This window comes from Mus pahari, chromosome 16, assembly GCF_900095145.1.
Source record: "Mus pahari chromosome 16, PAHARI_EIJ_v1.1, whole genome shotgun sequence".
In the NCBI taxonomy this organism is placed as follows: domain Eukaryota; kingdom Metazoa; phylum Chordata; class Mammalia; order Rodentia; family Muridae; genus Mus; species Mus pahari.
The window spans coordinates 47,815,079-47,829,353 of record NC_034605.1 but is presented as its reverse complement, the minus strand read 5'-3'; the positions used below and the strand labels follow the sequence as shown (position 1 = coordinate 47,829,353).

The 14,275-nt window shown below is 45.2% G+C and overlaps 1 protein-coding gene across 1 annotated transcript in view; it reads left to right on the top strand.

The window, feature by feature from the left end:
• Positions 1–14,275, top strand: part of Dtnbp1 (dystrobrevin binding protein 1) — a 77,470-nt gene that overhangs the window by 59,099 nt on the left and 4,096 nt on the right. Inside the window, exon 8 of the mRNA XM_021215520.2 lies at positions 7,932–8,087. Coding sequence (XP_021071179.1) covers positions 7,932–8,087 — 156 coding nt within the window. The remainder of the gene's footprint in view (positions 1–7,931; positions 8,088–14,275) is intronic.

The window sequence follows — 14,275 nt, the reverse complement described above, 5'->3', positions numbered from 1 at the left end:
CTTCCTCGTGGGAAGGAAGGAAGCAGAGTGTTGTGCATTTCTCCTCTGAGTGTTTAATGTGCTGGCTCTTCACCACCAGAGCAGTGCAGAGTCCTCTTAGATTGTGGGTCTTCAACAGTTCCATTGAGTGTAGCATTGGGATCATACAATTACCTTTCAGTGTATACTTGAACATTCTAATGCATTTTAAAAGTTGTTATTGCTATAGAACAATATCTCCGAATATGACTTTCTGTTCCTAATTGCAACTTCAGACAAACATCAATTTTCTGTCTGTAGACTTTTCTGGATATTTCATATAAATGGCATGTACTATATGTATTCACTTGGCTTCTTTCCTTTACATATGTGTTGAGATAGCTGTATATTCTGATAGGTATCTGGTACTTCATTTCCTTTTGTGAGTAACATTACTATAAACATTACCATAAACAAACTATTGGACTGGAGAAATGGCTCCGCGGTTAAGAGCCCTGACTGCTTTTCCAAAGGTCCTGAGTTCAAATCCTACCAACCACATGGCGGCTCACAGCCATCTGTAATGAGATCTATGAGATCTGATGCCTTCTTCTGGTGTGTCTGAAGACAGCTACAGTGTGCTTACATATAATAATAAATAAACCTTTAAAAAAGAACACATAAACTATCCAGATCTGTCTTCATTTATCATGGGTAGATCTTAGGATAGACGTTGCTGAGTTGTGTGGGTAGGGTTGCTCACCATTCCTTTCGGAAGTCACTAAACTTTTCCAGGATGGCACTGACACTTTGCAATTCTACTTCTCCTGGTCTGCATGTGGTAGTATGTTTCGTTATGTTTTTGCACTGCTGAGGTTTTACCCAGGGATAACACATGCTCAAGAAGTGCTCTCTTATGAAGAGATATCCCTAAGCCTTTATCTATCTTTTTAGATTATAGCCACTAAAGTGAGCATGTAATAGTTCTGATTTTGATTTGGGCTGACTAATTACCACTGACATTGAGCATTTTACAATGCTAACAATATGAAGGCTGGCAAGACCAAGTCACTTGTGATAAACCTTTGAGACTAATACTCGGTGTTAATTACTTTCTCATTAGTGTGCCAGTGTCTCTGAAAGAAGCAACTTCAGTTCAGGAAGGATTTATTTTGGTTCATTGTTCAAAAAAAAAGGCTGTTTGCCAGGGAAGACATCCCAGTGAGTTCAGTTGGCTCTGTGGTGACAGATAGGCAGGAAGCAGCAAGTTGGGGGCAGACTAGAATAGGTACTACCAGTAAGACCCATTCCCGAGGGCTGGAGAAACGGTCCACCTCTTAGGAGCATTTACTGTTCTTCCAGAAGACTCGGGTTCGATTTCCCGCACCCACGTGGCAGCTAACTCCACTTGTAAGTAATCTTATGCTCTCTTCTGGGCTCTTAAGTGCTCTGTATGCATGTGCAACGCTTTAGAAAACAAGCAAGCAAAAAGAGAGCCATCTTCCAGAGGTCACTTCTAAGTAGGCCATTTCAAAAGCCTTTCCAAACTCTCAAAACAGCCACCAACTGGGAATTAGGGTTCAAGCCTGTGGGGACATCCCAGGAGGCAGCCAGTCTCCGCCTCCTGGTCTGATCCTTCCCACAGTTTCTACTTCCTGGTCCATTCTGTGAAGAAGTTACTGCCGCGTGCTCTGCTCTTGTGCGCTGAGCTTCTCTGGGGACCTTAGCTTCTTCATCATGCTGGGCTGTGTCCTCTGAGAATGCAAGTAGACACACCCTTCTTCCATGACAGCCATGAGAGTGTTTTCCTTACAGCAATGCAAAAGCAACTCTTCATTTATTATACCAGTTTTGGATCTGAATATATACGGTTTAGTTAATTCCAAAGACAGAGGAGAAAGATCACCAACTCAAACCATCATGTCTAAATTAATTAAAGCAGGCAAAGAATTAAGGCAAGCTTGTTTTAGGCGTGTACAGGGATAGCCTTCTCCTAGGGCGGGGTTCTAGAGGTCAGCCTTGGGTGTGAGGACAAAGCTCTTATGACTCAGTGGTAAGGAATTTCCAAATGGAAGATTTGGCGGGCAAAATAGGTGGGGTTACAGAAGCAGAACATAAGCATAGCAAGTCAGTCCTGACTGCCCTGAAGCAAAGGCATGGTTGTGAGTAAGACCATCCTAACAGCAGGCAGTCATAGCAAGGTAGCCACAGCAACCCTTTCCCTGCCTGCCATTTCTGAAACAGTTTAGTACCATTTGTAGTTAAGGTTACAAGTGGGGCATAGCCCAGTCCTTGAGAAACAGAGGTTTCATCACAAACAGGAGTGAGCCTAGTTTGTCTTTACTGTAAGATGGCTTTCAGCCTAAGATGGAAGCAGACTAGTTCTTTAGTTTGCCAATATTTTTCTTGTATAGGGATTTTCAGTGCATTTTGAAGTATAAATAAGACCTTTTGTTTCGATGGGGGTTTTGTTTGTTTGGTTGGTTTTGAGGTATGATCTCTCTAGGTAGGCTTGGTTGGTGTGTGCTTTCTATGTAAAGTATGTTGGCTTCAAACTTGTCATACCTCTCTCTGTCTCTGTTCCTGAATCCGGGATTACTGACACGCACCACAGTGCTTAGCTTCAAGTGGTTTCATTTTAACAGTTTCCACATCCCAGAACTCTGTCTCCCCGAGACCGGGGCTCCCCTGCTCTGGTTAGAGGTTGTCTAGTTGTCAGGTTCCATCTGGATGGGAGGCCACAGAAAGCTGCGTGAGAGAGTAGTGTTTTAGCTCCGAGAGGAGCACATGAAGGCGGTGTGTGGGCGCACAGGCCTCGTTCGGCTATCTGGGTGCAGTCACTACGCTGCAGCACAGCACTGCTCCTGGGAATACTTTATGGAACCATCTGGCTAAATTAGCCACAGACGGATCAAAAGCCAGCTCTGTGGAAGGCTGAGGCAGGGGTATTGCCATGAGTTTGCCATCAGTCTGGGCTATAGCCTGAACATCAACAATAAAAAGTGTGCATAGTTTGGGGAAAGACCACTGGTGTTTAGGAGGCTGCTGGCCGGGCACAGGAGATACACCAGCTTTGCCTGCAGGGATCAGAATAGTCAAGCCATTTGAGAGCCTGATTGAATCTCTCAAGATGGTAAGCGGATTAGATCGTAGCAGTGTCTGTGGCTTCCACTCCATCCTCTAGGGAAGGAGGTTCCCACACCTCCACACAGCAAGTCACTTTAGACCTCGCCAGGGCTTGCTTGCTTCCCTCTTCAAAATATCTTTGAATTGGAAACAATATCAGGGATTGGAAACAAGTAGGTTGTTAATCCATATATCATTTTTTATTTGTTGTTAATTTTAAGATGAGGTTCTATTTATTTAGGGCATAGGGAGGGGAGTTGAGGGAGTAGAGGCAGAGAGAGGGGGAGAGAGAGAGGAGGGGGAAGGGAAGTGGAGGAGGAGGAGGAAGAAGAAGCTGACCATGAACACATGGAGGGGTAGGGGATGGAGAGAGAAGAGAGAGAGAAGAGAGGAAGAGCAAGTGAAACAAGGTCTTCTGTAGCCAAGGTCACTCTCAAGCTCTCCACGGATGACCTTGGACTGCGCCTTCTCCCCCACTGAAGTGCTAGAGTCACAGGTGTGCACCGCCATGCCTCACCTACGTGTGTGTAGGCAGATCAAAGGTCAGCTTTAGGTGGTGTTCCTAAGAAGCCTTCTACCTGTTTGTGGAGACAAGATCTCTGACTGGGACCTGGAGCTTGTTGCTTAGGCTACGGTGACTGGGCAGGGAGCCCAGCCTCCCCTGTGCTAGGACTCCAGGTGCACACCACTGTGCTGGCCGTGTGTGTGTGTGTGTGTGTGTGTGTGTGTGTGTGTGTGTGTGTGTGTCACTGTGATAAACACCATGACCAAAAGCAACTTGTGGTAGCAAGGACTTATCTTCTAGGCAAGTCAGGTTAGGAACTCAAGGCTGGAGCTTGGAGGTAAGGACTGAAGCCGAGGCTGTGGAGACAGGCTAACCAGAATTTGGGATTAGCTTTTTCTTCCTAATCCAATCTAAAGTAAGTAAAACCAGACAGTACTGGATATGATAGTCACTCAGCCCATGACCTCTTAGTGATGGGAGTTGAAGAGTGAGTGCTGTGTGCAGACCAAGAGCTGTGCATCCGGAATGAACCACGAGCCCTTTCTTTTATACTCATCCCTCCGTGTGACCACATTCCCAGGACAGCAGACTTCAGGGAGGAGGAGTCCCTGGCCATCCAGTAAACCTTGCCTTCACATCGTGTTCCTGTGACACGTATTTTTGTAAAAGCCAAGACAATAGCCATTTCACTCAGAAGATTTAATTTATAGAAACATAATAAGTGTTCGGAAACTGTAGACACCAGAATAGTATTCCTGTGGCCTGAGTTTAGGAAACTGCACTTCCAGGAGTCACTCATAGTCACTGCATTTGGAGAACAACTGTGGAGCTGCTGCAGATTCTGTGCTGTTAGATTACTTATTCTGACTTCTAGAACTGGCCTCATTCTTGACTGCTGCATGGTAGGTGAGGATCTTCCTTTCACAGCTGCACGCACAGAACTTAGAATAAGTACCATTTAGTACTGGAGACAAGGTGTGTGTGTGTGTGTGTGTGTGTGTGTGTGTGTGTGTGTGTGTGTGTGTGTNGTGTGTGTGTGTGTGTGTGTGTGTGTGTGTGTGTGTGTGTGTGTGTGTGTGTAGGGCTATCCCTTTATTTTATTTTATTTTTAAGATTTATTTATTCTATGTATATGACTACACTATAACTGTCTTCAGACACATCAGAAGAGGGCATCAGATCCCATTACAGATGCTTGTGAGCTATAGCTCATGTGATTGCTGGGAATTAAACTCAGGACCTCTGGAAGAACAGCAGTCAGTGCTCTTAACCACTGAGCCATCTCTCCAACCCCAAGGCTATCCCTTTATCCGTGTTTTCAAAGTAGAGCAAGACTTCATAAGAAGTCATGTAACTTTCTTTTTGAGAGTGGGTTGACTTGCTCTGGAGTATAGCTTATTGATAGAGTTTGCCTGGTTGGTATGTGTTAGTGCTTGGGGTACTTTCCAGCATCATGAAAGGTCAATAAATAAAATAAAAGCATTAAGTCCAGCATTCTAGATTGTTCTTTCTCAGATACCACATAAAACTTTTAAATGCTATTGAAATGCAAGGTTTGGAACTTGATGTATTCAAAAATACATGTAATATCTTAATTCCAGGAAAAAAATTTTTTTGTAGTGTCTCTTATGGGGTAGTTTGTGTTCATGTCTTGTGTTAAGGGCAGGGAAGCAGGAAAAACTTCAGGAATGGGTGAGCACCTTACTGTGGGAGCTGTCGTGGGAAGGACGTGCGGTTGTGATTAGATAATAAAACCATGGAAGAGATGGTTTCAACTAGAGTAACATCTTCTAGATGTTACTGACATCAACTAGAGTAATGTCTTCTTAAAAATCTTCAGTTTCTGTACAAAGTTTTAGTACAGTTAAATATGGTTAATAAGCCCAGATGTGGCAAGAAGTAATTAGGGCAGTGGTACAGCCAGGGACCTTTACAAAGTGACATCAGAAACAACAGCTGCTGGAGAACTTGGGATGAAACTGGGATGTGGTAGAGCCAGAAGTACTGTAGGAAAGGAGAAGGGAAGCTCTCTGAGCCCCAGGGCACAGCTGTGAGGGCACAGAGAAACAGGCTCTCTCACCCACTGACCATGTGTGTCAGTGCGATGACCTCTCTGCAGTATGGTTTGGCTCTTCCTTGCCATTCAACCCAAAAGATGTGCTTTTGGATATTTGTCTTAGAAATCCCTTATTTTCACTTAGTAACTTGTACAAATGTTTAGAGTAGCTTTATTATAATAGCCCAAAGCTGAAATCCACCCATCCATCCTTGGAACACCAATTACCAGGAATTCCCCCAGAAATATAAGGACCATGTTTTCAGCTCATGGAGCAGGGTAGCTGAGCCCAAGGCCGAGTGAGAAAAGCCTTGTAGGAGTCTGTTGGCTGTGGTGTTTATAAGACAACAGAAGTACAGATTTGGAGAACAGTTCAGCTACATAGATTATAGTTTTCTGAAGTGTGTGTTTCCTGACAAACTATGAGAACATTGGATTGTAGTTGGTTAGGTGGCGGCGGCGGCTGCGGGGGCAGCGGCGGCGGCGGGCCTTTGACTGCAGCACTTAGGAGGCAGAGGCGGGGGTTCTGTTAGTCAGAGGGAGACCCTTTTTAATTCAATTCTCTTTCAGGTTTCTCATCTGTGTTGCTTCTTGGCTCTGCTCAGTGGATGATGTCATCAGGGCGGCTCTTGTCTCCCTGGCAGCCCAGCGGTTGTGCTTTCTTGTTTAAACGTCATTTTAAGTTCCATAACCTAGACTCTCCTCACCCCATCTCTCCTCACCCCACCCTCCAGCATAAGGAATTCTGATGAAAATCCACACTACTAGGAATTCAGACACTTGAGGTCATTATAAAGCCCTAAGAAAATGGAACTCCTTACAGAGAGTCTTGAGTCGGTTAAAATAATTCTCTAAGAAAATCCCGTTTGATAATTTCTAAATTGATCTTTTGTTTTGAATGGCTTATTTTGGAATTGCTTCTTTTAAATCAGTTTACTTGACTATGAAGTGTTTGAAGGATGCTAATGTGTTTAGAGTAGAATTACATTAGTGTGCTGGGTAGTCATGACTTATTTAACAGATATGTGGACTGTCAAAGCAAAAGAAATGAGTCAGTTGTCCTCTGCCTGCAGGCTTTGCAAATACACACTCTGCAGCGCACTGGAAGCCGCTGAGTTCAGAAGCCTGAGGAGGGCTTTAGTGTTGTACTTGTTTTGTTTCTTGCTAATGTCTGTCTGCCTGCCTGTCTGTCTGTGAAGAGGGAGGGGACAGATGGGGTGGAGGGATGGAGGGGATGAATGACTGTCTGACATAGCCTGGGAATTCCCATCCCTCCGTGTCCACCTCTCAAGTGCTGGGAATACCAGCATGCTCGGCAGTGCTGACCACTTTGCCTTTTGAGAGTCTGTTACTGACATTGTGTTGCCTGTTACTATCTGCTGTGAGTTACTGTCCAGTGTGGGGTTACTGAGGTTTCACATATGCCACTCCTGAATCCTAAATATGAGCACTTGGCCCACTGAGCTGCCTCCCCATGATAACCTTATTTTTAAAAACTTGAACTCTGTGCCCATTAACAACACTCCCTCCCTTCTCTTTCCCATCCTCCTTCATTCTACCAGTCTATCCCAGGGGCTCTAGTTTAGTCAAGAGTAATTAGTCCTCTTGGGACTTGCTGATTTACTTAATATAATGTTCAGATGTATAAAATCATGGTGGACCATGTATCCAAATTTCTTTCCCTTTCAGCCTGAATGACATTCAGTATTTGTGTTCTTACTGCATTTGTTGAAGGTTTCCTATTTTTCTGGAACAGAACTGGTTGACAAGATATTAAAAAGAATGAAATATAGGTACATCCCTCTAGGAACTCAAATCTTCACCTGTTTTAGCGTATTTATAAATCAAAAGAACACTGCTGCTCCTTCAGAGAATGGGATTTCAGTTCCCAGCACCTACACTCGTGGCTCAAAGCTGCCTATGTGGCTAACTCCAGGCTAGGCACAGAAACACACACACACACACACACACACACACACACACACACACACACACACACAAATAATTGTTTTTTTTAAAAAAAAAAACCAGGAACGGTTTGGTAGAAACAGTCAGATGGAACAAGGTGGAGGGTCACCTAAGAAGACGGGAGCGACTGATGAGTAGCTCCCTGCCATGAGCAGGCAGTGTGGTGGGAGGTCACAGAGAGGGCACATGGGGCAAGGGCTCAGCAGTGGGAAGGAAGCAGTGTGGGATGGGGTAGATGCTGCGGTCTCCTATGGCAGATCTGTCACCTTCTGTCCAGTCCCTCCTGGAGAGCTCACCGCTGCACCTCTGCTTCCTTAGCTGAACTAGATACAGCGTACACACAGAAGGCCCTGGAAATGGAGCACACCCAGCAACTGAAGCTGAAGGAGCGCCAGAAGTTCTTTGAGGAAGCTTTCCAGCAGGACATGGAACAGTACCTGTCCACCGGTTACCTGCAGATCGCAGAGAGGCGAGGTGAGCTGGGGCAGTTCCAAGCTGTCTACAGAGTCCGGTGTGGGTTAGAAGTCCTTGTGCTTAGACCCTAAGATGAAGGTGACGGCTGTAATCATGCCTGAGGTGACATTACAAAGGTGAAATTATACAGGATTTTGAAAAGTATTTTGTTATTTTATGGTGTTTAAGATCCACCAAAGGTCTTAGACATGCTAGGCAACTACTTGTCTGAGCCAGAAAAAAAAAATATTGTAGGTTAAAAAAGAAAAGAAATGACCTATAATTATAGTGTCCTTTTCTGTCTGTTGAGTCTATATGCCACTGCTACCACAGTCAGCATCATTACAGCTGACTTCTCAAATGCCATCAGAGCTTTTTCTCCCCAGTGTTAACAGGAGAACATTTCACTGGGTCTGGCTTACAGTTTCAGAGGTTTAGTCCATTGTCATCGTGGTAGGAAGCATGGCAGCAGGCAGACAGATACTGTGTTGAAGAGCCGAGAGTTCTACATCTTGATCCACAGCCGCAGCAGGAGAGGATGTACCACACTAGGCTTAGATTGAACATTGGAGACCATAAGATCTTCCCTGACAGTGACACACTTCCTCCAACAAGGCCATACTTCCTAATGGTGCCACTTGCTATGGGCCAAGCATCCAAACACATGAAAATGTGGGGGCAGTTCCTATTCAGACCACCACGTTCCACTCCCTGGTTCCCATAGGCCTGTAGCCAAAACATAATGCAAAATGCATTTAGTCCAACTTCAAAAGTCCCCATAGCCTATCACAGTCTCAGCAGTGTTTTTTGTTTGGCTGGTTGGTTTGGGGTTTTTGTTGTTGTTGTTGTTGTTTTATGGGTTTGTTTTGTTTTGTTTTTTGGTTTTTCAAGACAGGGTTTCTCTGTGTAGCCCTGGCTGTCCTGGAACTCACTCTGTAGACCAGGCTGGCCTTGAACTCAGAAATCCGCCTGCCTCTGCCTCCCGAGTGCTGGGATTAAAGGCGTGCGCCACCACCGCCTGACTCAACAAAGTTTAAAAGTCCAAAGTCCAAAGTCTCTTCTGAGATTCATGCAGTCTCTTAACTGTAATCCCTGTAAAGTCAAAACTGAGAACAAGCCACACCCAGCATATGGCGGCACAGGCCGCACGCACTCCAAACGAGGGGTGAGGCCTGTGGGGGCACTGGGCCAGGGCAGTTAGCCAGACTCTAAACTCTGCAGTTCCATGTCTGATGTGAGATCCTTTTCTAGATTCCCAATGCTTTCAGCTTTTTTGACTGCAATACAGCTCTCTCTTGGGCTGGTTCCACCAGGTATCCCAGGGCTCTGGCATCTCTAAAGTCTTGGGTCTCTAAGGGTATCCAGGCTTTATCCTCACAGCGGCCTTGCAAAACCTTCCTGCCACATCACACATGCCTAGCCTTACCTGCTCTCCTTAGTCATGGCTGGAAATCCCGTAACCCCTTTTATGCAGTGACCTCTCTGGGACTCTGCACAGGGACACCCTGACACATTCCTGGCCTCAGCGGCTTTCCTTGGACATGAAGGGAAAATCCATCCTTGATTCTAAAGCCAGAACCACGTGGCTAAGGCTGTCAAGTTCTGTCCCTTGCTGGGGCTGGAACCTGGCTCCCTCATTCAATCACAACTTCAGCAGCTTTCTCTTTTCTTTGGTTTCCTTCACTGCCTGAGCTTGGCTGTCCTGGATCTTGCTCTATAGATCAGACTGTCCTTGAACTCAGAGGGCTGTAGGCCTCGTGCTGGGATTACTTACTATGCCTGGACCCAAAGTATTCTTTAATTTCTTTTCACTGTTATGTATGGAAGCTTAGCTGGGTGGATCCTGCCTTTATTCCATTTATCATCTGGCTTTTCTTTAATTTGTTTATATCTTTGAACACTGGCTCCTTCCTTCCTAGTGCACCTTTTCTTTTTTTCTTTTCCTTTTCGTTCTGGCTCTCTCCGGCCTCAACACTGTAGCTGTCTCCAGACACACCAGAAGAGGGCATCAGATCTCATTACGGATGGTTGTGAGCCACCATGTGTTTGCTGGGATTTGAACTCAGGACCTCTAGTCAGTCAGTCCTCTGAGCCATCTCTCCAGCCCCCACCCTTGTGTCCCTTTTCATTATAGATCTTTATAACCATGGCATTAATTACCACAGGTCACAGTCCAAACTAGGCTCTTTTGGAATCTTGTCTGCAAATGCAACTAATTCAAAAACTCTTCAATTTAGCCTCAGGCAGATTTTTTTCAACATAAGTAAAAAGGAGACACATTCTTCACCAAAAGACCACAAGAATAATCTATGGTAACATACTAGCCTCTTCTCTGAAGCTTCTTGAGCCAGGCCCCAACAGTTCAAACCACCCTCAACAGCACTGCCTTTCATGCTCTTACTAGTATGGCCCATTCCATTGCTTTCCTAACACAGAGTCCCAAAGTGCAAATTATACCAAACCAAACCATGGGTAGGACTATCAGAGCAATACCCTAGGTCCCTGGGACTAACTTTTGTCTTAGTTGGAGATTTATTGCTGTGTAAAGACAGGATGACCACAGCAACTCTTATAAAGGAAAACATTCATTGTAAGAACTCTTTGCTGCTGAGAAATTTAACTTTGCCCTGTTCAGTTTGACTCAGCATATCTTATATGTATGTTATAAAGCCAGAGGAGGCAAAGATGGAAAGAAAGGTTCCTCAGATGTTTCTATATACTAAGGGAGACATGTCACATAGGCCAGCTAGGACCAGGTCCTGTTGCAGTCTGAGGCTATAGAGCCTAGCACTAGGCAAGGAGAAGGCACACAATAAATAGGTCCTTGTACAAAGCATTGTCCAGTGAGATAATCATTCTCTTCAAGCTTCCAGAACATGTTTGAATATGTTTCATAATTAAAAAAGAAACCAGGCAGATGTTGTCAATACATGTATCTTTTAAGCAAGCACTTTAGAACAAGTTTGCCTTAGCTAGAATGGAAGGGACTTTTAAGCAGTAATCGGGTACCTTGGCTGTGGAGAGCTGCTGCAGACTTCCTATCCAGCCAACCAGACTCCCTGCTTCAGGAAGGATCATCTCTAGGGGTGGGGCAAAGTGATCCTTAATTTAGAGCATCAGTCAACATTAAAAAATGTCTCTCATGGGGAAGCAATTCCATGAGATAAGAAATAGCAATAGGAACTTTTCTTCATTTTAAAAGTTTTAATTTTAATTGAAGCCATTGAACTTTGTAACAAGAAATGTGTCAGGAGAGAAGGCAAACTCAGCTGTGAGCCATTCATGGTGCTGCAGGGAGCAAAAGCAGGCCCTGGAGCAGACTGGCAGCTCACAGGCCTGCAGCTCACAGTGCGCTAAGGCCATGGAAGGTCCCGGCTTTGGTCCTCATCCCCTGCACCCAACACCATCTCTCAGCAAACATCTCCTTTGATTTTATGTCTAGGCGACAATCTCTAGGTTTGGACAGATCTTCTGAGAGACGCCCAGTGCTGCCTGCTGCCTAGTTTCTTGCTCCCAGTTAGGTTTCAAGTTTATAAGGATCTCTGCTGACAGATGAAGGGCCATGGGGCTAGGGCTGCCTCTGCCCCCTTTCTGGAGTTGAAGTGCACGGAGAGTACTAGGGAAAGAATGAGGTGAGTGTTGACATCCACAGGAGAAAGTACTGTCATCATTGAGCTCAGTGTCCCAGAAGGCTCTTGAGACAAAGCTCCTAGCTAGGGGAGTTCCTTATGGAACTCTTTAGATTATTGTGATTATTATTGGTTTTCACTTTAATTAAAGAAGTATTTGGGGTATTTTTAAAAGAGACATTTCCAGTCAACAGAGATACACCTTCAACAGTGCCACACTTCCTAACCCTTAAAGCAGCTTACCAACTGGGGACTAAACATAGAAATAGAGGATCCTCTGGGTTCCAACCTCATTCAGACCATACCACCACCCAACTTCATGTTTCTCTCTTCTCCCTCCCAACTTTCCTTCCATCTTTCTGATCAAAAATAATTTTAAAAAAATGTACAACACAACAAAAAGTTCCTAAGTAAAACACCCACACAACATGGAGTCTGTCAGCATCAGGCACGTCCAGGAGTGTGTACCCAACATCATCCCTTCCCCAGCGGCTGTCAGTTACAAAGAGCTTCTTGGTTAGAAGCTTTGTGCTCACTTCCTCTTCTCTGTGCAGGGTTGTCTGGCTTGAACGTGAGCAGACCTTGGCCATTTCTGTCACAGTCCGTGAGTTCATATGTGTCTTAGTCCAGTTGTAACTGGAAGGTGTGGTTTCCTTGGAGCCAACCGCCACCTCTAGCTCTTACAATCTTTCAGTCGCTTCTTCCATATAAATGTCTAAATCTCCAGAAGGGATGTGAAGCAGACAGCCTACTTAGGACCAAATGTTCTGTCTGACGTGGTAGGGCTGTTTGTTGTGAGTTTGTGGTAACACCCATCAAGAAGCAAGCAGTAGCTTCTCTGATAGTTGAGTAAGGCCTGTGTGTGGCAATGTCAGTAGCAGTAGAGTGCTCTGTTCCTCTAGCATAATCATAGTAATCATTTTCCCTCTAGGTTTGTGACCTATCTAGTCTCAGATCTGGGGCCCCTTTCGCAGTCTCAAGATAAGCTATGAGCCTCAAAGCTGATTTTTCAAAAGTGGGCGGTCACTTCCATAACATTTGGGCCACTATTGCACCCGTTTGTCACTGGGTTTGTAGCTGGGTGACACTGATGACTATATTTCCTCCTCTTCTAACATGTCGTCTTAGATATTTCTCTGTTACTCTTATCAGAGGCTTACAGTTTCAGAAGGTTAGATCCCATGACGATCATGCAATCATTCAGGCAGGCATGGAACTGCAGCATCTTGACCCTCAGATGCATGTCCACACATGCACACGTGCGTGTGCACACACACACATACACACACCTGAAGAATGGTGTGAAAATTTGAAACCCCGAGTACACCCTAGTAACTGACACGCCTCCAACAATGCCACACCACCTAATCCTCAGTTTCACCAACTGGAAAGCAAATATTCAAATATATAAGCTAATGGGGGCCATTCTCATTCAAACCACCACACATGCAAAGTATTTCCAGCACCAGGAATGCTAGTCAGTGGGGTTGGGTGCCAGCTTGATTTCTGATGCACAGTGACAGGGCCTCACCATCAGGAAACCATTAGCCTTTGACAGTAAGTTGTCTGTCTTCCACTGAGTCTACATGTTGACTTTCACAGTCCTCTGATAAAACAGTATTTCTCAAGGTGACTTGCTTAGGCCACCTTACCTTACCTTTGTGTGTTCTAAACCTGTAACTACAGATGGGGACATTCCACTGTGACTTTTTTTTTGTTTTATTTTTTAACACAGGGTTTCTCTGTATAGCCCTGGCTGTCCTGGAACTCACTCTGTAGACCAGGCTGGCCTTGAACTCAGAAATCCGCCTGCCTCTGCCTCCCAAGTGCTGGGATTAAAGGTGTGCTCCACCACACCTGACTCCAGTGTGACTTTTTTGTTTCATTAAGTACTGGCTTGACTCTATGGGACATTTGGCAGTGTCTGAGGACAAGACTTTGCTTTTAAGTGGGCTAAAGATGTTCCACTGGATCTCACAGGCAGTGGCTGAGGGCACTGCTGAGCTCCCTACACCACACAGGGCAGCATCAGTCTTCCGATGCAGAGAATGGTGGACACTAGTCCCTGCCGCATTGCCTCCTTTGTCCTTGTTCCTAGCTCACAGCTGACCAATTTTTGCAGTCAGCATTAGGAAACATCACTCTTGGGTTGCCCTGGGCGGATGGCATGCCCTAGACACTGAGCGGGACCACTGGCCGCTCTACTCTAGTGTTTGTTTCTGGGCTCCAGGGAGCCACTGCTCGTCTTCGCTTTGGCAAAAATCAGTTTTGTAGCCAGGCACAGTAGTACATACCTGTGCTTGTAACACTTGAGGCATGGCAGGAGAACCTTTTTAGACGTGTTTTTTCTGAGGTAAGACCTCACTACCTAGCCCTGATAGCATGGAACTCACTGCAACCAGGCCAATCTCAAACTCAGAGATCCACTTGTTCCTACCTTCTGAGTGCTAAGATCAAAGGCACCAGTGGGATCCTTTTTTCTATGAGAAATATCGACTCAGTTTTCTTTATTCGGTAGTAAGGCATCCAAAGCTAAGAATTTCCTGTTGGGATTCCATTTTAACTGAATTTGACAACTTT